General features: G+C 58.2%; 1 protein-coding gene across 4 annotated transcripts; it reads left to right on the forward strand.

Annotated features, from left to right (window-relative positions):
* Nucleotides 1-51: 51 nt before the first annotated feature.
* Nucleotides 52-22,145, forward strand: SARDH (sarcosine dehydrogenase). Of its 4 annotated transcripts, none has more exons than XM_080561653.1 (23): nucleotides 52-279; nucleotides 358-454; nucleotides 1,163-1,279; nucleotides 1,394-1,484; nucleotides 2,119-2,297; nucleotides 2,694-2,873; nucleotides 3,449-3,572; nucleotides 3,702-3,802; nucleotides 4,582-4,686; nucleotides 5,282-5,411; nucleotides 7,081-7,167; nucleotides 7,257-7,347; nucleotides 9,626-9,767; nucleotides 10,860-10,943; nucleotides 11,064-11,177; nucleotides 11,776-11,914; nucleotides 12,319-12,432; nucleotides 14,327-14,474; nucleotides 14,701-14,794; nucleotides 18,633-18,795; nucleotides 19,064-19,232; nucleotides 19,668-19,803; nucleotides 21,659-22,145. In XM_080561653.1, exons 3-23 carry the CDS (start codon nucleotides 1,169-1,171, stop codon nucleotides 21,782-21,784), a joined length of 2,628 nt encoding a protein of 875 aa, XP_080417779.1. In that variant the 5' UTR covers nucleotides 52-279; nucleotides 358-454; nucleotides 1,163-1,168; the 3' UTR covers nucleotides 21,785-22,145. The 4 variants fall into 4 exon arrangements, with proteins under 4 accessions (XP_080417779.1, XP_080417780.1, XP_080417777.1 ...); XM_080561654.1 differs by having other exon boundaries at nucleotides 63-279; nucleotides 1,163-1,335; XM_080561651.1 differs by having other exon boundaries at nucleotides 140-279; nucleotides 1,163-1,484.
* Nucleotides 22,146-24,289: the final 2,144 nt, after the last annotated feature.

Consider the following 24,289-nt stretch of genomic DNA (forward strand, 5'->3'; position numbering starts at 1 on the left):
CTCTCGGGTCTGGCTTAAACGCGTTTTAATTCTGCTCTTTCAGTGTGACTGCTGGGAACTCCGGCAGGAGGGTCAGATGTTCGCCGCGCTCGCTGTGTTTGCTTTCTGGCACCGAGCGAGCCCTGCAGGCTGCGAGCCCCTCCTGGCCCCAGCCGCGCTCTTTGCTCTCTGCCGAGCGCTGATCTGGGGAGAAAAGTGAGAATTTCCTTCCGTTTCGAATTTCTCGACTCCCCCTGACTTTTTCTTCTTCGTCGGCGAGTGGCGGAGGAACAACAGCGGGTAAGAGCTCGGCCGGGGCAGGGGAAGCGCTCAGCTGGCCCCGCTCGCCTCCGGCTCTGGTTAATGTTTTCATGGCAGCGGCGCAGAAGAGGAGGAGGAGGAGGAGAGCATCGGAGGAAGGCAGGCGCCCTACGGCCATCGCGGCAGGGAACGCCACCCGGAGCAAGCGTCGCCGGTGAGTGGAGCCGGCGAGCAGTGGGGAACCCGGCGTGGGTTTCCTCCCGGCAAGGAACTCCTGCGGGATATCCCGGGTGGGATTTCCCAGTTTTTTAGGGCTGCGGGGTGGCAGCGAGTGGGGTCCTGCAGGAGGAAGCTCCGCAACAGCCCCCGGACAAAGCTCGTGTGGGAAAAGCAGTGCCACCCCATTAGAGCCTGCTGTTTGCGGGGCCACGGCTGCTCCAGAGCCACGCAGCCAGAGCAAACCCCGAGCCACGTCCCCGGATCCCAGGCACGGGGCTGGAGGACATTACCCGACCCCGTCCCGGCCAGCAGCCATTGCACTGCCCTCTCCTGATACAGAGCAACCCCTGCTCCTTTGTCGTGCCTCCTGAATACGCAAACAGACATTAAAAAGGGGGTGGTTTCTGTGGGCTGGGCAGGAGCTGCCGTGACCTGTGCATTTCCAAGCTCCTTTTTTTTTTTTTTTTTTTTTAAGCTGGGCCCCCCCGCAGGGTGTTTGGGAGCCGCACCGGCTCCCGTTGGGGTGCGATTCCTGCAGGTGGGGTGTCCACGGAGCCCAGCTCAAAGCCGTGCCCTAGGCCCCCCCCCAGGTACCACTCAACCCATTTCGTGGCACCACGATGCCACCACCGGTGCCACCACCGGTGCCCATCCAGCGGGGGCTCCGCTGCCCACCCTGGCGAGGCGTCTGGGGGCTCCGCAGGTCGACATGTCCTACATCAGCTGCGCCTTGCGGGCGGCAGCCCCCCGCCGCCTGCCAGCCCCCTGGAGAAGCCCCCGGCCCTTCAGCAGCGCCGCGGGACCCCCGGCGGAGAAGAACGTCCCCTACCAGAAGACGCTGAAGGAGGAAGGCGCCAGGAGCACGGGGCCCAGCCGGCCCCTACCGCCCTCGGCCGAGGTGGTGGTGGTCGGGGGGGGCAGCCTGGGCTGCCAGACCACCTACCACCTGGCCAAGCTGGGGGTCACCAGCGTGGTCCTGCTGGAGAGGGACCGCCTGACGTCGGGCACCACCTGGCACACGGCCGGTGAGTTATCGGGATCGGGATCAGGACCTGGGGGGGGGGGCTTACACAGGACCCCACAGCTGGGGACGGGTGGATGGAGCCCACCCATAGCATGGGTGGGTTCTGGGTGTGCCGGGGGGTGGGGGTTGGCTTTAATCGTGGAGAATTTCAGGGTCCTGCTTTTCCATTTGGCGCAACTTTCCATTAGGAAAAGTTGTGCCAAACCCCATTTTTTTTTAATCTCTTTATATATTTTTAATAGGATCAGAGAATAACTAAACAGTTTATTTCCACTCTTTTTAAAATTATTATTTTTAAGCCAGTTTTCTTTGGCAGGGAGATGGGAACTAGGCGAGTTTAATTCAACGCGAATTTTGGGGTTTTGTGTCTTTTTGGGGTAGTCCCCACCAGAAACCCTGTTCTCCCATTCATTTAAAAATAATAAAAAAAAAATCAAGATCAATGGTTTGTAGAGCTCCGAGGTAGCCACGAGATGGAGCAAGTGCCACAGCAGGGTGACACCCGTGCTGCGAGTGGGACGGTGGTGCCAGGAGGCCCCCCCAGAGCTCCTGTCCCCGGGGCTTTGGGGTGATGAGGGGGTTGGAGGGGGGGGTGCAGAGCCGCCTGCCCCACGGTAGGGCTGTCCCCCACCCAGGTTTGCTGTGGCAGCTTCGTCCCAGCGACGTGGAGGTGGAGCTGCTGGCGCACACGCGGGACGTGGTCAGCCGGGAGCTGCCGGCGGAGACGGGGCTGCACACGGGCTGGGTGCAGAACGGGGGGCTCTTCATCGCCTCCAACAAGCAGCGCCTCGACGAGTACAAGAGGCTCATGTCGGTAGGGAACGGCCCCCCCGGCGTCACCCCCGAGGACGTGGCGTTTATCTCCTGGGGGCCTCCTGGTTTCCATAAGGCTGATAAAAACAAGGCAAAATGCTGGCAGAATGAAATCCAGCTGTCAATTTTTGCCCGTTCAGATAGCAGTAGCATTATTTTTGGGGTTGCACGGGCAGCTTGAATAGGAATATGGGGTCATGTGGCCCTAAAAAGCTGTGCAGACCTTCCCACTGCCCTGGATGGAGGGTTTGCCTTGGGGCAGCGGCGCACCTGGGCCACGCAGCAATTGGGGAGCTAAACGTGTCCCGGGGGGGGTCTCCAACTCCCCCAGCAGCACGGGATGAGAAAAGGCTCTCGTTCCCTGCTTAATCTCCCAATTTTCTTGTCTGGCCGGCAGCTGGGGAAGGTGTACGGCGTGGAGTCCTACGTCCTGTCCCCGGCGCAGACCAAGGAGCTGTACCCGCTGATGAACGTCGCCGACCTGTACGGCACGCTGTACGTCCCCAAGGACGGCACCATGGATCCTGCCGGCACCTGCTCCACTCTTGCCAGAGCAGCAGCTGCCAGAGGTGCTACGGTAATTCCTAATTAGTAATTGCTAATTAATGCCTGTTGAACCTGGGAGGAGTTTTCAGCCTCTGCCCTCCCCAGCTCTTCCTTTTGCATGGAGCAGAGCTGCTCCTGCAGGGTTGGGGCTTTGCCCTGCAAGGGTGCTGTGCTCTTGGGCTTTGATGGCTCTTGGGGTCACTGTGACAAAGCTGGTAGGGACCATAAGCCCACAGAAATCCATGATGAAGAGAAGACCTTTAGGAGCGAGACGAGGCAGAGCCCAAGGCAGGTTCCTTGGTTTTAGGGTCAGGTAACACAATCCCCTCTTTGAGGCGAGGATTGCCGGCCTGTCCTAGGCATGGAGCTTAGCTCATGGGCAAGGCACATCAATAACGAGTGTCCCCTGCAGCTGTGGGTGCGCAGAGATGTGGTTTTAGGGTGGAATTGAGAGTAATGCTGTTTTCAGCAGCAACAGTAATAACTGGAAAGGAAGATGGCCAGGGCCAGAACCCTGCCCAGCCTCACCTTTCCCACTTTCGGGGCTGGATGTCAAGCGAGTGGGGACAACCCAGCCGTGACTCTGCTTCTTCCCACCCACCCCAGATCATAGAGAACTGCCCCGTGACCGGCATCCAGGTCAGAGCCGACGATTTTGGGGTGAAGCGGGTGCACGCGGTGGAGACGGCCCACGGGACCATCCAGACCCCCTGCGTGGTCAACTGCGCAGGTACGGGGCGGCTGGCGGAGCCGCTCTGCCTTATGCCATGTGGGCTAGGGTGTTGGGGGGCTGCTCCGTCCCCTGTCCCCCTGCCACCCCCCTTGACTGCCACCCCCGACGGGCTCTGTGTCCCCGCAGGGGTGTGGGCGCGTGCCCTGGGCCAGCTGGCGGGCGTCCACGTGCCGCTGGTGGCGATGCATCACGCCTACGTGGTGACCGAGCGCATCGAGGGCATTCAGGTGGGTCGTGAGGCAGGACAGCCCCCCCGGGACCCCCCTGCAGGACCCCCCCTTCCTGTCCCTCTGCACAAACCTGGGCCAGGCTCTGCAGGCACCCCACAGCTTCTCCCGGTAGCTGACTGCCTGATCAGAGTCATATTTAATATTTAACAATGTTATGACTAGCGGATAATCTTTTTTTTTTTTTTTTTCTCAGTAGAATTATTGTAGGGTCTCTGATGTGTTTGGTGTCTGAAAGCAGCGTTCGTAAAGATGCCAAACAGTTTCTGAACCAGCCCCGGTCCCCGCCAGGCAGAGCTGTAGCTCTCCAGGCGTTCCCAAACCAGCTGCAGAAATCTGTTCTCGCCTTCTGGCTGCAGAGAACAGCTCGGAGTCAAAGCAGCCTTCATTCACTCGGGTGCCAAGGCCTGGAGAGTAACACCTGCCTTAGCTTCCATCCCACTGACACAGCCCGTGGCTGAGCCTGCAGTCCCCGAGGCCCCATTTTAAGAAGGGACGATTACAGGGATTGTGTTTCCGTCCCTGTAACTCTGGGCCGTGCAAGCACAGTGGGGAAGAGGCTTTGGGGAGGAAAGGCTGCAGCTTGCAACCCCTCCGGTGCCTCCTTTTCAATCCACCTAACTTCAGTCCCCAGCTGGGCTGGGGACACGGAGGGCGATGAAGCCTGGATGCGTTCGGGGTGCCTGCTTACCCCGCTTGGCTTTCCCCATGGGTCATTCCCCACATGTGGGGCCCTGGGGGGGTCCTCTCATCCCCCTCTGACCCCCTCCCCGCTGCAGAACATGCCGAACGTGCGCGATCACGATGCCTCGGTGTACCTCCGTCTCCAAGGCGATGCCCTCTCCGTGGGCGGCTATGAGTCAAACCCCATCTTCTGGGAGGAGGTGAGCGCTGCCGGGGGGGCCAGGAGGCTTTGCAAGGAACCCACAGCCTCAAGGGGGGGAGCTCCTCGTGTCCCCGCTCGCATAAAGCCCGTCCTGTGGGCACCGACCTCGCGGCTGGTGGGGAGAGCAGGGCAGAGCGTCCCCTGCGCCTGCCCTGGCGGAGGCACGAGGCGCACGGGTGTGAGAGGAGATGAGGAAGCTGAGTAGGGCTGGGGGGGACTTTAGAGGCCACCGTGCCACCCCTGGCCTGCCGCAGGGTCCCTTTATCCAGGTGCCTTAATTCAGGCGCTGCCCCAGCCCTTTGGCTGCATTTTTGTTGGTTTTTTTTGGGAGGGACTCTTTGCCAGGGGATGCAGCGGGAGGTGAAGATGCGTGTCCCTGCGGTCCCCAAGAGGCTTGCCCTCCACACACATGGGACACAAAGGGCTGCAGAGGGCCTGGGTGGGAGCTCTCGCTGGTTTTGAACCTCTGCCCTTTCCTGAGCTGCTCATAAAACCCCGAGAGACCTGAGTCTGAGGCCTCAGAGGCTGCCAGAGCTGAGAATGCCACCAGCTGTGCTCTGTTTCGTGTCCTGACTCCCGTTTCCCCACTTCAGGTATCTGAGAAATTTGCTTTTGGCCTCTTTGACCTGGACTGGGATGTTTTCACGCAGCACATCGAGGGTGCCATCAACAGAGTGCCGGTGCTGGAGAAAACGGGCATTAAATCCACCGTCTGCGGGCCAGGTAACGCGGTGGCAGCATCGTGGCAGCTGTGCACCTCCAAGCATCTCACGGGACATCCGTGGCTGCCTCACGGCTGGTTTGGGGCTGTACCCCCGGCACCTAGGGGCTCGGCAGGAGCAGGGCCTGACCCAGGGGTGGATTTGGGCACAGCAGGCGTTGGTGCAGGATGGAAACGCAGGAGCTGGCTGCAGAATGCTGCCTGTGCTTGGGCTGCAATGGTGCCGCCTTCCTGGGGGTGGCATCCCAGGCTAGCCACAGAAATAGGAGCGAGCTCCTGCTTCCGCGCAGCCGGGGCCACAGGCAGAGGTTGGCAGCCAAGTGGGGACGTTTTGGGGACCTTTACAGCTGGTGCTGGGGCCACTGGCCTGGGGAGTTAAGGGGAACATATTCTCAAGCAGTAGCCCCTGTTCTTCTGGGATTTTTATTATTTTTTTGACCATGGGATTCCAGGTTTCCGGGATGCTGACGTTAGGTTTGCTCAGGTTTGCACCCAACGCGTGATGCGGGGTTAAAGGCAGTAGCACCGCTGTCCTGCAGCCCCAGCAGCTGGCGGTGATGCTGCCGTTGAACCCTCTCCCTGTGTGGTTGGTTTGGCTGTGAAATCCTCCACACGCTGAAAAAAACACTTCTCTTTTTGCTGAAGCACTTAGAGGGAAACCCTGGAGGCCCTTGGGGACGGAGCTGGGCTGCGCACAGCGGGAAAGTAGGGCACGTCGCTGGCCCCGCAGCGGGTAAAACATGGCTTGTACAAGGCGGAGGCCGTAGCCCTGGGCACTGATGTTTGATTGAACTGCGGTGTAAGTGGAGCTGGTGGCCTCCAGCGGGGAGCTGACGGCTTATAGACATACGGCTGGTGTTTGTAATGCAGGGGGGTAACCTCCAAAGGGTCAGCGCTCCTCCTCTGCTGGATTTAGACGAGCTGCTGCTCTGCTTGCAACAGCTGAGTCAGGCTGGACTGTAGCAAATAGCAAATGCTTGTTCTTTCCACTCTGCTGTAAATATTTCACCGATAAAACAACTCGCCCCCCTCGGAAACCTGTGCTTCGCAGGGGGAGCTGCCTGCTGCTGAGGCCAGAGGTAGGGGGGACCAAGCTGGGCACAGGTGCAGGTGCCTCCCCTCGCTTTTTGCACGGTTGGACAAACCACCTTGACACAGGGAGCACTGCACCTCTCCATCAGGGTGTTTTCTGCGCTCCCTAGTGTGGGATTTGCACCAGGCTGGGGTTGTACAGGGAGTGAGGGCTCCCCCCGGGCTGGCGTCAGCGCAGGAGCCTCGGGTAGCATCGATGGCAACCCCTTAGCTGAGCCAAGCAGCTTAAATTCACATTTTTTTTCCCAGCAGAAATCAATGAAGGTGAAAAATAATAATAGCAATGAAATACGGCCCGGCTGTTGGGGATGTGATGGGTGGGATGGTGCAGGGCAGTCTGCAGAGTGCAGGGCTGAGAAGGAGCTGCCTCGTGTCACCAGCCTCTGCTGCTGGCAGTGCTGTGTGTGCGCATACATGTACCTGTGTGCAAGCTTCTGGAGGAAATACATGGATGTATCCATATGTATGCTCTCTGGGAGCAGGAGCAGGATGAGGCCAGCACAGGATCCCTGCTCCTGAAGCAGGCGGTGTGTCCCAGAACGCCTGCCCAGGCTGATGCTCCCCGTCTCTGTCCCCCAGAGTCGTTCACGGCCGACCACAAGCCGCTCATGGGGGAAGCTCCAGAAGTCCGCGGCTTCTTCCTTGGCTGTGGCTTCAACAGTGCTGGTAAGAGACGGCAAGAAATACCTCCTTGTGCATCCCAGCATGGGGTACTTGGCCTCGCGGCCTCATTTTTGTCCTTGCCTCTCCCGCAGGGATGATGCTGGGAGGGGGCTGCGGGAAGGAGCTGGCTCACTGGATCATCCACGGGCGGCCGGAGAAGGACATGTACGGCTACGACATCAGGCAAGGCTCTGAGCCACGGGCTCCACTGGCACCCATCACCCGTGGGAGGTCCTGGGGACGGGTTTCGAGCACCCCATGGGTGCTGGCATCAGGACCAGGTGTCCGTGCCGCAGCCCCTGTCCCCCCCCGAGAAGCCAGAATCAATTACGCCCCACGGCTTTAATAAATTTACACGTGGGGTTTATCTCATTTGCCTCATTCCGCTTCTACGCAAACAGCTTCCAGCAGGCGCGAGGAGATTGCAGTGATGAGAAAGGACAGGGTAATTACGTTTGGGTTGTGTTGTTGTTCAATTAGTGCTGTGCCTAATCCTCTAAGTTAATCATCAGGGGTAATGTTTTCAGCTGGAGAAAGATTACCTTCCCTTCTCCGCAGCACGACATGGGCCGCGAGGTTTCGGCTGTGCAGATGTTGGCTCTGTAATTGCTTTTGACTTGCTCGATTGTGTTTGATTGGGTTTGGGCTTTCTTATAGGGCTGCTAGCGACAGCAACAAGCTTGCTGGGGACAAGGCTGTTAAAATCCCGTCGTTTTGATGGCAACGCTGGTAAACCACGCATGGAATCAGCCTGGGAAGGGAGGGGGTCGGTGCTGCTGCTGCAGCAAAGAGAGAAGCCCGCGGGTGGACAGGGACAGCTGTAGGGTCAGGAGCGTGGGGTGGGACAAGGCTTTCACCACCTTCCATGCCACGCTGGCTCCAGCCACTGCAGATTTTGCTTCGTATTGACATACTGGGTTGCAAAGCGGGCAGCAGCCCCATGGCCCCGCTGTCCCTGCCGTGGGGACGGGGACGTGCAGCAGGAGCTGCTCTGCCCGCTGCTGTCCCCTGGGGCACCACGGCCACGCACAGCCCGGCTCCTTGGGGTTCTATCCTCTCGGTGCCTCGCCTTTTCTGGAGTTGTCAAGCTGATGTCAGTCCCTTTTTTATTTTTATTTTTTTTAAATTGTATTTCGGTGATGATTACTGAGCTCCTCTTTAAATAACTCCTTTTTCTGCACATTTAAATATTTATCCTCTCAAAACGCTCGTTTGTAAATATTTCATCTGGCAGCTGCTGCTCCTCTCGCTGCTGTCAAATGCAGCGCGTTGGTGACGGGGCCGGGGCTGGTGGGTGCCCGGGGTGCCCGTGACATGCCGAGTGTCACCTGCCACGTGTCCCCTGCCACTTGCCGGCAGAAGGGGCAGCTGTCCCCATGGAGCTGACTTGTAGCTTGCCCACGGCTGCTTTTGGGGAGCACTGCTTGCATTTTGGAGCTCCCGGGTCTTGTGTAAGAAAAGACCCGAAAGCACGACCCGTGAGCAGCGCCGGTCCCTGCTGCCCTTTGTCCTGGGAAGCCCCAACCCAGGTGCAAATTTGGGAAGCAGCCACCAGCACTGAGCTCAGCTGGGGGCTGGGAAAATCTGCTTTTGGGTGCCCTGAGAAGGCGAGGGAGGGAGAAGGGAGAGGGGCGGCAGAGCCTGCAGCGCTCGGCCCTGCCGTCCCCCTGCTGCCCACCTTTACTCTGCACGCACCGAGTGGGGAAGAAACCTGAAAATTAGATTTCAAAAGGCCCTATAAATGATATTTTTTCTCGCCTTTTGCCTGCTGACTGGCTGCCTTTCTGCAGACAGAGGGGCTCTGGGCAATTCAGACACCGCTCCCCTGCCAGAGCAGGGACAGGAGAGGTGGCACTGGCCGAGAGGTGATGGCCCGGGAGTTACAGGGCTCTGGTAGTGGCCCCACAGCACGTGCTGAACTGGCACATTCCTTCAAGGAGCTTTTCTGTTTGAAAAAGGAAAATATGTCAAACAAATTTAAAACGCTTTGGGTTTTATTTATATTTCAGTCTAGGGAGAATTGGATGAAAAATGTGAGGAATGTTCACGGCTCGCTCCCTTTCGGGGCTGCATTTAAAACTGGGCTCTGCGAGAGATGCTCTCTGAGGCTGGTCCAACACTGAAACAGAGCAGAATTAACATAAATTTTACTATTTTTTTTTATTTTTCCCCCAGCAGGACTGTATCCAGCTCTGGTAAATCCATCTGGACCAGGGCTGTGGGTTGCACTGAGTGGGCAGAGCCACAGGGATGAGCTGGAGTGGTTTGATGGGCAAAAGATGCGATTTTTTTGGTTTCTTTGCTCTCCTACCCATAAAAAGGGAGCAGGGATCCCGAATTTACACCGCAGCAGCTGCAGCCACCTCCTCTGGCCAAGGGGTCCGTGCCCAGGGGGTGCCGGGGGTTCTAGCAAGCCGATGTGCTTGTCCTGATGGCCACCCTCTCTTGCCGTGCCCTCCAGGAGGTTTCACCAGTCCCTCACCGACAACAACCGCTGGATCCGGGAGCGGAGCCACGAATCCTACGCCAAGAACTACTCCGTCGTCTTCCCCCACGACGAGCCGCTGGCGGGGCGCAACATGAGGAAGGACCCCCTGCACGAGGTGAGGAGCCCGGCCCCTGGGGACCCTCAGGGCCACCCCTGCTTCTGCCAAAAAAAATAAATAAATAAATAGATGCATTGAAGCATTGGCAAGGCATGGCCTCATCCGCATCGCTCTCCAAAACAGCGGGCTGCAGAGATGCATTAAGAGCCTGGTGAGGGTCACCGGGCAAGGGGCAAGTGGAGAGCAGGGCTCAGAGCCCCCCAGACCACCCAGTGCTCCCAGGGTGGCCCCATCCTGCCAGGGTGCAGCCACTTTTGCTGAGCCCCTTCCCCCTGAGAGCGGATTCACAGCACAGCATCCCTCTCCCGATGGCGAGCAGAGGCTCGAGCAGAACAACAGACATTCCTCCCCACCGGCCCCCGATGTTTGGTTGACAGCTCGGTTGTTTTCTGTCACCGAGGATGCAATTTATTTTTTAATAGCATGTCTAATAAGCGATGCCCATTTGACTGACAGCCTGGTATTTGTACATGCAGCTCCAGAACATGTGCTGTGTTTTATAAATAGACACTGAATCACTTCTGAAATGTTCAACAAAATCTATTCTTTTCCGAACGGAGGCACCAAACAAAAATATCTTAATGGATCCCTAATTAATTGCGTGCAGAGAGATTTTCCTGAGAGAACAGAGGAGGAACAAGAAGGTTGCCATATGAATCTTGGATGTTATTTGTATAATTACTCTTGAAAGCACTGGGGAGAATCGTGCTGTGTGGATTTAGCATCCCTCGGCCAGCGGTTCGTGTGCCGCCGTGCAGACTTTGGAGCGGGGCACGGCTCACCTGCCGGGCTCCTGGCTGTCGGATGCTCTTGAGACAAATACCCTTGTTGGGTGGGCACAAATATCAGCCAGTCTGTAGGCAGACGAGGGGCTCTGCTCTTTTAAAAGACAACCCATGGAGCTGATTTTGGCTGCTGCTGACCCTTCTTTCCGTTTGGCTGCTGACAGCCAAAGCCAAAGGTTTACGAGTTGGGTTTTGAGCATCCATTGGATGTGGGCAGCCTCGGCACTGCCAGCTGAAGCAGGAAGGCTTGGTGGAAAAGGCTGCTTTTTAACCTTTCCTTCCCATTTCTCTTTGTCTCAAGTAGGAGCTGCTGCGGCAGGGCTGTGTTTTCCAGGAGAGGCACGGCTGGGAGCGGCCGGGCTGGTTCAGCCCCAGGGGAGCAGCTCCGGTAAGCACGGTGCCCGACGCGTACTGCCCCGAAAGCGGGTGTATTTCCCCCAAAACGGGGAGCAGCCCTCAGCTTTGAGGGGTCTTCCCACTGCCCTCGGTCCTCCTGCTTCTCCCCCAGGTCCTGGATTACGACTATTACGGTGCCTATAGCCAGGAGCGCCACAAGGACTACGCCTACAACCAGCTGCTGGCAGACGAGTACACCTTTGACTTCCCCCCCCATCACAACACCGTGAGTGCAGGGGGGCTTCTGGGGGGTGTTTCTGGACCTGGGGGTGTTCGAGGCACCAGAGCCCCTGCAACACTGCAGCCCTGCAAAGAGCTGGTGAGGCTCAGGGGGACGGAAGCCATGGGCTTTGCCTAAAACTGGGCAAAATGTCCCCAAATAAATGAAGCAAAATGCATGCCCTCTGCTTGGAAACCTCGGCACAGAGCCTGCGTGAATTTCATTGCTGCTTTCCTAAAAGAAGGAGTTGAAACCAGCTCAGGGAAGCTCGGATCCATCCTCAGTGTTTGCCCCCAGTGCCAGATAAACGGCACACGCTGCGGGGCAAGGGAGCCCGCCGGGAAACGGGGGAAGGAATACCTAATTTGATAAAATCCCACTTATTATTGATAACTCTCACTGACATAACGAAGGGGACTGGGCATACGGGGGAGCCTGCCAAACGTACTACATTTAACACCTGACTTTTCAGGGGTGTTTTGAAGGCACCAGGCGCGTGTCCGGGTGCTGCTTCTCCTTACGTAAATGGCTTTCACACGTCTCTCCCTTTGCAGAGTGAGAGGAACGCGCCTCGGCTCCAGCAGTGTGTTTGCTTTAATTTTAGATCAAGACCGAATGCTTAACGTGCCGAAACGCCGTGGCTCTCTTCGACATGTCTTATTTCGGGAAGTTCTACCTGGTTGGCCCCGAAGCAACAAAAGCGGCCGACTGGCTGTTCACCGCCGACGTGAGCAAAGCGCCAGGTAAAGGCTCGGCCTCCGCCCGCGGGCCACCAGGCCTCCGCTGGGAAATGCCACCTCAAACCAAAACACGCAGCGGGGACCCAAAGTGGCTTTTATTTTCCATGCTGCTCTTGCAGAGGGTGTGGGAGTGGTGCGGGAGCGAGTGCTCTGCCCGTCCTCACCGCAGGCCGGATCCTGCTGCTATTTGTGCTGTGGGAAGTGTGCTCTGAGCCAAGAACTGACACAAACCTAAGGGGAAAAAAAAAGCATTGCTCCTGTCCGCTGCTGGGCACGCAGCGTAGGGCATGGCACACCGAGGCAGTGGTGTTTTATATAAGAATTAGGACAAATTTTTTGTACTCCCCCCGCTTGCCCCGTGCCGGGGGGGGGGCTGGTGTGCAGCCGAGCCGTCTCCCCTCCCGCAGGCTCCACCGTGTACACCTGCATGCTGAACAAGCGCGGCGGCGTGGAGAGCGACCTGACGGTCAGCAGGATCAGCCCTGGGGAGCCGGGCTCCCCCCTGGCCCCCGCCTTCCAAGGTAAAACCCCCTGGTGCTGGGGACGGGCGTGCTTTCACAAGTGATGCGGGGCTGAGGGATATCTCCAGCAGGGGCTGCCCTCCCGCTGCTGCACCAGGAGCAGTTCAGCCTCCAGCACCTTCTGCTGGGGGGGCACTAACGCAGCAGCAATGCAGAACTGGGGGCCTCTGCTTTCGTATAAGGGTCACGGGGCTTCATCGAGCCCCCAGAATAAGCTAAAATACAGTTAAATAGCTGAGCATCGGGAGGAAGCGTACCACAGATGTTAGGGTTTGTGCCTGCAACCCTCATCGTGCCCACAAACCAGGCATGTGGCGGCAGCCCCCCGGGATGTGCTCGGCTCCCAGCGGTGATGGGGACAGGGGGCCACAGCGGCAGGTTCAGTTCAAGGTCCACCAGCAGCTCCTCCATCCCTGCCATGCTCAGGACCACGTGTGGCCGCGGGCACCGGGGTGATTGCATTTACCTAATGGCACCGCCTGGCTTTTCCACCTCCACCCCTGGCTGCCCGTAACCCAATTATCCCCTTTGTGCCGGGGGCCTGCGCCGCTCCTCGGTCTTATTGGGTTTCTCCAGCCCTGGCTGGCTGCTCTGACCTCTCCCAAAGCCCTTATCAGCTGCCATAAAGAGGAATTGAAAGGAAGCAGAGCAGCCAGCCCGGGGGGCAGAAATGACATTAGGGAGCAGCAGGGGAGGAGGGCGCCCAGCTGGGCTCCGGCAGCGCTGCCAGCGCCGTGTTGGGTGCTGCTGCGGCAGGTACCTGGTGCCATCGCACCCTCATCCTGGTGGGGATGGTGTCGGTGAGCCCTTCCCACCCCACAGCCCATCCCACATCCCTCTCATCCAGGGCGCCCGCGGGTGACGGGAAGCGGATGGCGGAGCTGCCGGGTTTGATGGGTGCCGGAGGAGTTTAATAGAAGCGAGTCTATTTTTCCAATTACAGTAGGTGGCTGCACTTATTAGCGTTATGACAGATTATCAGAGAGCAATTTCGTCGTGGCAGGCAAGGAAGAGGGGAGATCGATCATGCGATAATCAGCTCCCAAACTGCATCCCTGGGAAGTTGTCGCCCAGGATTAGCAGCGAGATGAAATTCCTGCTCACGTTCACACACACGCCTCCCTGCCTGTCCACCCTAAACCTGAGCCCTGGTGGGGGTTTGATTTCCCATCCTGGCAGCCCCGTTCCCTCTGCATGGGTTCACCCCCAGCTCTGACATTCAGTTCCCTTTTCCCTCCACATCTTAACATTAATTCTGTATCGGACAAAACGTATCAGGAGATTTTGCTGTTGGTCTCGAGAGACGGAGAGTTTTCTCTTTCCATGATGCTCACTGCCAGGCATCTCCGGGGCTTGGACAACTGGGAATTTCCTGCAGAGGAGAGCAGGATTGGTGCAGGTGCTGTGTCCGAGCTGCACCATGCCGGGGGAGCTCGTGCAAGGGGAGGCGAGCGTGGTGCTTTGCGAGGCTGCTGCAGCCCGTGGGAGGCAGGAGTCCCTGCACAGCGCTACCTTTGGCATTAGCTCGTGGAGCTCCTCGCGTAACAACGGAGCAGCAACCGGGCAGGGTTGCTCCCAGAGCTCTGTTTTGCGTGGCCCCACATCCCAGCTTACTCTTTCTTCTTTCAGGTTTTAAAGGTCATTCAGTTTCCCCTTCGCTGGCTGAGCCCCACAAGCAAAATCAGCATGAAGGGCCCCTTGTCCCCTTGCCCTAACATTATTTAACCTCCCTGTTCTTTGAGGTCCCCCCGGGCTGTGCAAGCTGGAGGCACCCCCAGCTTCAGCTCAGCGTCCAGAGCCAAAAATCAGTCCCGAGCTGAGCTGAGCATCACCCCCAACCCAATGCCACGGAGCCTAAAATAATGCTGGGGGGGGGGGGGGGGATTTCTTCCAGGGGACGGCTACTACCTGGCCATCGGCGGGGCGGTGGCGCAGCACAACTGGTCGCACATCACGGCGGTGCTGCAGGACATGAAGCTCCAGTGCCAGCTCATCGACTGCTCGGAGGAGCTGGGCATGATGAGCCTGCAGGGCCCGCTCAGGTGAGCCGAGGGAGCACCGTGATCCCCGGCAGGCGCCCTGACACCTGGCCCCACGTCCCCTGGTCCTCACCCCGCTCCCTCAGTGGGATTCCCCACGTTAGCTCCCGTTTGGAGGGAGAGGGGCTGCCAGCTGGGATGGGAGAGCAAATCTGGGTGATGGCCATCAGCGGCGGGTTGGCGAGCTGCCTCCTTTCACCACGGCTCCTTTGCTGCTGTTTCCCCGCAGCCGTGCCGTCCTCCAAGAAGTGCTCGACACCGACCTCAGCAACGAGGCCTTCCCCTTCTCCACCCACAAACTCGTCAGGGCCGCAGGATGCACGGTAGGACGGGGCTGGCACGCGAGCTCCCAGGGCTTGTCGAGGCTGGGAGTTTGCAACGGGCTGCTGGGGAGTTTGGTTGTTTTGTTGGTTTTTTTTCTGCTTGGTTGGTTATTTTTCTGCTGGAAAAGAGCAAAAAGGACAATGGGAGTAGGGTGTTTTCCTCCCCATTTGCCTGCTCTCCCAGCTGGGGGTGCCTGGGCGCTCTCTGGGCTCGGGCACAGGTTTGCAGCAGCGGTGGAGGAACAAGAGAGGCCTCCCTCAGCTTAGGGTGAGCACTGGCGATAGATCTGTCTGATGCTCCAGATCCCTTCCTTTTCCTCCTACCCCTAAAAAAATATATAAAAAAAATTGGGGGGGAGCGATTTAATGCGAGATGTGTCACAGCTCCCTGTTAAGGGCTCAAGAGCCTGACGCCTCGCTGCATTTGATCACAGGCACAGTCTGACAACCTTAAGCTTTCCGTTCCAGCGCCGATCATCCTGCGTTTGCCGAGACTTCGGGGCTCACGTCAGCGGTTATGCAAGCGCGGAGACGGCCAAAACCTGGGGCTGAGCCCCACGGGGCCGGCACCAGGGGACGGGAAGCGCCTTGGGGTGCCGGTGGAAGTCGGCCCCGCTGCGTGCCCTGGGGGAGCTGTGTTGCAGAGGGTTTTCTAAATTCAAAAGGCTTATCGTTGCTGTCTGACACACGGAAAAGCTAGTACATGTTCAGATGTTTGTTTTGCCCAAGACCGTCGCTCAGCAAGACGGTGAGAGAAACAGGATGTCGTTTTTGTGTTTGTCTGCTCGATGACCTACTCGGTCAATTCAAGCTAAGTCCTTGTAAGTAGAAATCTTGGTTAAGAATGCCCTCTGAGGTTTAGAAACTGATTATATAAAGTAGCAGGATGATACCAGTTCTCCAAATAGCCAGAATTGGCTTAACAGTGAGCGTAGCATTAAAAAAAAATTGTTCATTGTGCTTCTTGACAGCGTTGTAGGGAATAACGCAGTTTTTGAACTCACTAAAATTCTTCCCAGATTTGGGGACTCAAGAAAATAACAGCAGGGCACCTGATATAACATCAGAAAGGAAGTGAGAAAACTGTCTGGATGTGTTCCTAGCCTTAATTAATTAAAGGCAAAATTAACAGCCCCCTGCCCAGGCTGGTAGCCCCGAGCATCCTCCTGGAGGTGCGGCGGTGGGAGCAGGGGGTGGGAGGCAGGCCTGGGATATCAGTGAAATTGGGTTAAGCCGCACGCGGACACTTTTCATTCGGAATTAAAGTGGCTTTAATTCGAATGCAGCTGGCTGCTGAAGGGATTGCTGCTAAATCAAATTAAGGCTACTTGAGCTGTGAGGGAGAGCCTAGCCAGGGCTTAGGGCACTTTAACTAAGGCACAGGTTTTGCCTAACTCGGATGAATCCTCCGAAATGTCACCACGCGGGGGCCAAAAACCTGCTGCGTGTCCAGCATCCCTCCCGGGAGGGGACGGTGGCACAGGGGACCCGAAGGCCAGCCCTTGCTGCAGGCTGTCCCACTTGCCACACGTCACTGTCACCGCCGAGGAGCTGCAATCCTCCCCGCGTCCTCCCCGTCACGTCTGTGGCAAGCCGATAACATCTTGTAATAATCTACTTAGCCCTCTGAAAGGTGTATGAATGTTCCTGTCTGCAGGAGTGCGATCGGTTTATTTGCATTTCGCTTCAAGTTTGCAAGAAAAATAATCCAGTCCTGCGAGGTAGAAACGGCTGGAAGAAATCTTAGGGCTTCTTTTGAGTGTAAATGCCCTGATTTTATGGAGGGGAAAAAAAAAAAAAAAAGGGAAAAAAGAATAGAAAAGAAAAAGCTTTCCTGCCCTCCCAGGCAGAGCCAGCACCTGAACTGCAGGCATCTGGGCAGAGACAGAAAGGAAGGGCGAGTGAATTTTCAGGCAGTTTCTTGTGAAATTGGTAATATTATACTGGCACAGAATTGAAGGAGAAAGCAGAGTGTTCTTGCGAAACAAATCCCAGGGCTGCAAAGTATAGGATTTTTGTTGTAAGTTGGTTTTTAAAGTTCTGCAGAAAAAAAAGCGAGCTCTTTTCATACCGCTTTGCTGAAGTGCTCAGTAGTGCTGATGTGGGAGCAGTCACCCCGTAAGCCTGAAGGCAGCCCGGGTCAGCGTGCAGAGGATTCAGCTCGTATGGGGGTGTTTCTGTAGCTGTAAGGTCGCCGTGCATCCTTTGGGGGGGCACCTTTGGGCCCTCAAAGTCGCCACGAGCAGGGACAGGAGGAGGCAGGTTCCTGGGGGCGGTGAGCTGAAGCCCACCCCGATGTTATCGCCTTCCAGAGGGGTTAAACCGAACCCGGCATCTCTAAAAAGCGATCGCTGAGGTTTTTGTGCGTTAACTCAGTAGTTGAGCAAAATCAGCTGGAGTGAAAGGAGAATTCCCGCGGAGCTAATGAGACTGGAAATTACCGATTGGTTTGCGAATTTATATATAGCGTCTCTCATTGTATTTAACAGCAGCAAAAGGACCCCGGTTGAATTTCCCTGCTGGATTGCGGGGTAAAGCTCAGGTTTTCATTTTCTAGAATACTTAAACGCTTTTGAATTGCTGCTCAAAGGCTCGGAAATTGATGCTATTTCATAGCTCCGTTTGAAACCTACCAGGAACGCCTGCTCCCAGGAGACGTTGGCAGAAACCCGCGGGAGAAGCAGAGCCTGGTCCTTGCCTCCGCAGCCCGGGCCGTGCCAACCGAACGGCTGGCACCCAAATTTCCCCGGAGAGCCGGAGAGTTCTCTGCTTCCACTCCCCAAAAAAAGCCATGAAGCCAAAGGATGAACCAGAGGGAAATAGAGCTGAGCCTCCAGGGGTGTCTCCAGGGAATGTCCCCAAGCTGGGGTGGTCCCAACCAGCCTGGGGAGCTTTGGGAGCGCAGAGGAGCTCGACGCGGCTACGGGATGGCACAATGCAGGGCACATCTCTGCCTGCCTGGGAGAGAAGTGGGGATATCAGCAGGGCCAGGACATCACGGTGCTGCCCCACGCTCCTCTGTGGTTCCTGTCCCTAGGGAGCACGGGCAGGCTGGGAGGGAGGGAATGCTCCGAGGAGCACCAAGCTGTGCTCGTCTTCTCATGTTCTTTCGGGTTTGGTGCATTCAGAGTCTGGCTAATTGGGCTGCCAAGAGGAATGCTCTGGGGCACTGTGTCTGTAGGGGGAACCTGAGCATCCCCGTGGAGCAAGCAGGGTGCAGATGGGGACGCCGGGCTCAGCCCCTGGGTGACAGCATGCAGCTGCTGGGTGCCTGGAGTGGGACACATCCCTAGGGGACAACAGCCCCGAAGTCCCACTGGGACAGGTCTCCCCGCCATCAGGCAATACAGCAGATTTGGGGAGACGCAGCATAAGCGGTGCCTGCGGGCCTTCCTCCAGTGTAGCTGGATCAGCAGAGGGAGACAAAGGCCTGGCTGGTGTGGGGAGCATCACCGCTGACCACAGCCTGACCGGCCACAACCGCAGGGACTGCTGGCTGCAGGGTGCAGCACCCCGAGCCCTGTGCCCCCCCCCGGGACACCAGTGACAACTGCAAGCAGCGGGGTACCGAGGGGGACTTGGGCTCTGGGCTCACTTGCCTCTTAGCTGTGGTTCTGAGCTGCGAAGCGTTGCTTGTCCAGAGATGAGAAATTCACTCTGAACGTGGCACGAGACAGAGCAAAGAAAAGCCTTGCACAAAATCAGGATGAGCGCAACGCTGCCGGCCGAGCTGGCTTTCCCCCAGGTGGGCGGTGAGGCCGTGTGGGCTCAAGCGGCCCCTGCCACGCTGCACAGCCACACTCCATCCCCAGGGATTTTGGGGTTTTGTGCTTTCCAGGTCCGTGCCATGAGGCTGTCGTTCGTCGGCGAGCTGGGCTGGGAGCTGCACGTGCCCCGGGCGGACTGCGTCAGGGTGTACCGGGCGGTGATGCAGGCGGGCGCCCGGCACGGCATCGCCAACGCCGGCTACAGAGCCATCGACAGCCTCAGCATCGAGAAAGGTTTGGGGCTTTCCTGGCAGCTTGCCTTTCCTGGTGCTCTGCCTCGGGCTCGGGAACCCAGATAAATGGGGTTTGCCCAGCTTTGGGGTGCAGCTGGCCCCATGCTGCCTGCTGAGACTTCCCCACCTGCGGGTCCTCTTGAGGGTGCTTTGCCCAAGGCCAAGTGACCCAACGGGTGGCCAACAGGCGGGGCTGGTGTCTTGGTCTCCCGAATTGCTCACCCCGGGCTTGCTGACAAGGCAGGGAGACCCACGCTTGTTTTTGGCAGGGTACAGGCACTGGCACGCAGACCTGCGCCCTGACGACACCCCGCTAGAAGCAGGCCTGGCCTTCACCTGCAAGCTCAAGTCCGGCATCCCCTTCCTGGGCCGGGAGGCTGTGGAAGCCCAAAAATCCTCAGGCATCTTCCGCCGCCTCGTCTGCTTCACCACCGACGAGTGAGTACAGCCACCCGGGGCCGCTCCGCGCCGCTCAGCACCACACGCGGCAGGATGAGCACCCGCAGCGCTCCCCATCCAGCCCCCGCACCCCGTGAGCGCACACGGAGCTCGGCTGCCAGCCCGCTCGGCTGTTTTCCGTGCTCTAATTACATCTCTAATTTAAATCCCACCATGTATTCCCCGCTAGATATTTAATGGAAGCTGGAAGCGGTGCGACGGGGAGGGGGGTTATGTTGTTTCACCCAGAGCAGCAGGAGGCTTTGCAATTCGGGCTGGAGGGGCCTTGGTGAAGGATTGGGGGAGCTGTAGGGCAGCAGCCCCCGTGCCAGGGGGGAGCCCCAGCTCGTGGGCCTCTCCTCCAGCCCCTTCCCCCTGGCCTGTGGGCTCCCAACTTGGCTTTTTCCCAACGTTTGCTCTGCTCCTGCCCCGCAGGAAGGTGCCGATGTTTGGCCTGGAGGCCATCTGGAGGGACGGCCAGGTGGTCGGCCACGTCCGCCGGGCAGACTTCGGGTTCGCCATCGATAAAACCATCGCCTACGGCTACATCCGCGACCCCGCGGGGGGACCCGTGAGTACAGGCGGCGCCGCCTGCCCCAGGCTTAGCAGGGGAAGTGTGGAGCTTCTGCTCGAAGCCATGTGCACGAGCACGTTGCCGTCAGATGGGGTGCAAGACGGGGCAACCCCCCCTGCCCCCCCCCCCAAAGTGATAGCAGTGTGAGACGTGGGGGCGAGTGATGCCACGGCTCAGCGGCGGCGATGTCCTCGCCGGTGACATCCCGGCTGCCACCCTGCCTGGCCCCCACGCCCTCTCAGATGTTAATTGCAAGCGAGTATTTAATTGCAGCGGTGAATTAACTTGTTTCCCGGGGATCGACTGCCCAGTAGGAGCGCAGCAGGCTCTTAATTAACCCCGCGAGACTCCTGGGGAGTAAATGAGGTGCCCTCATTAAGCGGCGTGCTGCGGGCAGAGGTCGGGGTGCCTGCGTGGGGACAGAGGGCTCAGGGTGATGTCCCCGGGGGCTGTCCCTGTTGCAGCACATATGTTTGTGCTTTAATCCTCTGGCTTGCTTTGGTTTTTAATCCTGTGTCAGCACAAGGCTCCCGAGTCAAGCAGGGTGGGGTTGGAGGGGTATCTGCAGCCCCCCGGGGGGACCTTTCCTCGTCTCCCTGCCTCAGCACAAGTCAGGGACATGTGCCGAGGGGGGAACGCAGGACTCGGGGCTGCTCGGTTCCTTATGGGAAGCTGTGCAGGAGTGTTTCAGTGAGCATTTAGGGGGGTCAGGCTGTCCCCGTGGGGGAGGCAGGTGCCCTCCCAAGCTGGGAGGTGGCAGCAGGTGCTTGCAGAGCAGGACGACCACCGCAGGCTGGGGGGCTCCGGCTGGGTGCTGCTGGGGGGTCTGCAGCCAGTGCCCCCCTCCCGCCACGGTGAATGCTTTCCCCTACATCTGGCTTTCTCCTTTCCTTTCTTTTCCCATCCTTTCCCCGTCACATCTTGCTCTCCCGGCCGCCCCTGCCTGCCCCAGGCAGCGTGACGGAGGCGGCAGGATGGAGGTGGCACGGGGACGGTCCCCTCCTGCCTGCGGCGAGGCGGCAGAGCGGCGCTGAGTGCATCCCGCTGGGCACGTCGAGCGCTTCTCCCTGCTCGGGCACTTGCCATGGGGAAACCTCTGCCGGCAGTGGGGTCGGCAGCTCTCGGTGTCACGGGGAGCAGTTCTGCGTGCAGGGGGCTGCGCTGCGGGGCCCCAACCCTGGCAGCTCCTTTGTGCCTGCGGGAAGCAGCGCTCATTAAGCAGATGTTAATGTGCAGCCTTAATCTCTCCGCTCCCTGCGATAACTCCCGCTTGATTTACGCCGTGACGGCAGGCGTTGGCTGTGCGGGAGCTGCACCAGGACCCTGCCCTGCGCTGGGGTGTCTCAGGCACCGGCACTGCCTGGTGCTGCAGGAGGGACGCCTTGGGCTTGTCACGGCAGTAGGGACATCCTGGCTGCCACCACGGTCCCCTCCTGCAGCCAGTGCCTGGCTGGGGGACAGCGGGGACTGACCCCACTCTGGTGTGCCATCCCCCTGCCACCCACCCCATGATGAACTCGAGCAGAATGCTTGTAAATGCACTTTGCATTGGATGCTGGTGAAAAAAATCCACAGGAAAACAACAACAACAACAAAAAGATAGAAGAACTGATTTTTTTTTTTTTTTTTTTTTTAGCTCAGTGCTTTTAAAATCTATTTTCTTCCTCTCTGTGCATCCCTCCTGGGATGGCAGAGCTGGGTTTTCTGCAGGAAGCACATCTGCAGGGTGGGAGGGGAGCGTCCCTGAGAGCAGGGAGGGCCCAGCAATGGGGTCGGGGGGGTGGCAGGGGGCTGCTGTCCCCAAGCACCTCGCAGTGCGTAACGGGGGTTTTGGTGTGGCTCTGCCCTGCAGGTCTCGCTGGATTTTGTGAAGAGCGGCAGCTACCAGCTGGAGAGGATGGGGGTGAGCTACCCTGCCCGAGCACACACCAAGTCCCCGTTTGATCCGGAGAACAAGCGAGTGAAGGGCATTTACTGAAGGACACCGGTATGGGGATGGGGATGGGAGAGCCCTTTGGAGGTACCGACCAAATCCCCAGACCTCGCTGCCCCAGCAGGGAGAGCTGGGCAAACACCTGCAGTGAACTCGTCGAGCAAATTTGGTCCAGATCAAAGGGGAAGAAATGGAAGAGGTTCCAAAGAGCCCAACAATTTTGTTCCCAGCTTTCCTAAATGAAGCAATACCACTAGAGCAATAGTTCTTTCCCGTGGGTTAATTGACCTGAAAACGGTGTTTTGCTTGACTGCAAATGAAATGGTTTCAATTTTTGGCTTTGCTGGAAACCCTTTCCCCCAAAATGTAGTTTCATGCTGCACGGAAATGAATTTTTTAAACCATCTCTCTGCCATTAATATGACTGTCGCCTCCAAATCTGGCATCCCTCTGTGTTCTTGCTGCTCCTGTCCCTGCTCTGACAATTATCACTGCAGGGTGGCTGTGCCCTGGGGACCCGCTGCTGAGGGTGCAGGGGGGCACGGGGCTGGCTCTGCCCCTTGGGCTCTCACATGTTTTTTTGGAGGCATTTCCCAGCAAGTCGCAGCCGTGCTGGTGGAAATTGGCTGTGGGGTGAGCCGAGGGGTTGGGATCAGCAGCACGGGACAGGCGGGTGTCCCTCAGCATCTACCCTGGGATGGGGCAGGGGGCACAGGGCCATTTCCCAGGCTCACATCGGGGATGCTTTGCCCACTGCAGGATTCCTCTGCACCACGAAATTGTGAAATCCAAAGGGATTTTAAGCACCCAACATCCATGGGTTGGTAATTGCTGCCTAAGTCCCTTTAAAAACAAAGCCTGGGGTGCCTAACCTTTTGGTGCTTGCTCGGGTTTTGTCTGTGGTGCTGAAGGGCTGTTTTGGGGTGTGTGGCAGGGGGCTGGGAGGGCTGACATTCCCCAGACCCATGCAGTGACCTTTTCCTTTTGCTGCAATGCAAGAGCAAGGGCAAGTTTCATTTTTTTTTTCCCTCTGTGGATCCTGGGAATGGGAGAGCACTTGGTGCCCCGGGGAGCGCTGCCAGCCTGTGCCAGCGCTCTGCTTTTGAAATGAGGAAAACACAGCGGGGCTGTGCAGCCCCTTAACACTGAGCTGCAGGGAGGTTCTCATCTCCTGCCCCCAGGGAATAAAAGAAAACCCCAAAGGCGATTGCGGCTTGGGTCTGGGTCCCTTGCTGTGTGTGTGTGTGTGTATATATGTAAATCCTCTGAGCTTGGAGAAGAAGGAGTCTGACCCGTGTTTTGGCCTGTGGCTTTGCCCTGTGTAGTTTTTGCCCGTGTCCCCTCTGGGCTGCTCCTCTCAGGGCTGTGCAGGGTGCTGGCACCAGGGCTGCTCCGCGGTCCCCTCCTCTCTGCTGCCATCGTCCCGAGGTCACCTTGGAGGTGGCTCCGGCAGCTCCCAGCTGCCAGGGGGATCCGTGTGGCCCCCGAGCTGCGTGCTGCCAGCCCCGGCAGCGCAGAGCTGGCTTTGGAGGCGTCGGGGAGGGTTTTCTTTGCATGCACAGCAAACCCCCAGCAGCTAAGGGAACGGGGTGGCTGCTTCCAGCCCCTGTGCTCATCCCCCTCTCGTAGCCGTCAGCACCCCTGGGCTGTGCAGGCAGCCTCTGGAAACCCCCCTGGCTGCCCTCGGGGGGAGCAGGAGGGGATGGGTCCATGGTCCCTTTGGTGGCCCCGTGGCTGAGCCCTGCACCTGGAGCCCCCCACGGCTGCGGTGCTCGCCCTCCATCTCTCCCCAGCCTCCTTTAATCACAAACGATTGCAGGCGGCGAGGGACTCGGGCTCCGTCCTCCGCAGCGCAGGGAGGGCCTCGTCTCCAGCGCAGCTTTCCCCCGCCTGAAGAAATAATCACACGACATCTTTTCATTTCGTTCCCTCCGACTGGGTTCGCTTGTTTTCTGTTCTCTTTAGAGCTGATTTCAGTTCCTTCGCCTCGCGCAACGAGCACCACGGGCGAGAGTTTGAACTCTCAGACGCTTTGGTTTCGCTGGAAACATTAAAAAGCCAAACCGGGGTGAGTTTGTCTCACAAGGGGAGGCGATTGCACTCCCTGGTGCTCTCGAGCTGGAAGGCAGAGGCGGGGATGGCCGTGCTGCTGTCCGTCTGTCCTAATAAATGAGGTTCACGCTGGCTACGTGGGGATGCGTCCCCCTGTGCCAGGATTAACTACCTGTCTGCTGGGATAATACAGCCTTATCTTCCTGCAAGAAACCCCCAGCTTTCACCCTATAAGCTGTGTAGGGTTGTATTCTCTGTGGAGAGTGTCCCCAAAACAACGGGAGACCGATGGCACTGGGGAGCAGGGGTGGTCAGGGCAGCTCCAGCCTTCATCGAGGATGGACCGAGCGAGTCAGGTCCCTGCAAGGGGAGCCTCTGGATGCAGCGGAGGCGTGGGCAGGGGCTGGCTGGGAGGGACGGGCTCTCCTGCATCCCCTGGGCCCTTCCTCTGGTCCAGGCAAGTGTTCTCCCTTTGCAGCTCAACAGCAAAAAGTGTCC

This window comes from Anser brachyrhynchus, assembly GCF_964034855.1.
Source record: "Anser brachyrhynchus genome assembly, chromosome: 19".
Taxonomy (NCBI): Eukaryota; Metazoa; Chordata; class Aves; order Anseriformes; family Anatidae; genus Anser; species Anser brachyrhynchus.

Excerpts from the sequence above, each read along its gene's own strand:
- SARDH (XM_080561651.1), top strand. The coding sequence starts at position 1,169 with ATGTCCTACATCAGCTGCGCCTTGCGGGCGGCAGCCCCCCGCCGCCTG. Across the intron at positions 2,874-3,448 it reads CAGCTGCCAGAGGTGCTACG|ATCATAGAGAACTGCCCCGT; the intron begins GTAATTCCTAAT and ends CACCCACCCCAG. Across the intron at positions 9,768-10,859 it reads GGAAGGACCCCCTGCACGAG|GAGCTGCTGCGGCAGGGCTG; the intron begins GTGAGGAGCCCG and ends TGTCTCAAGTAG.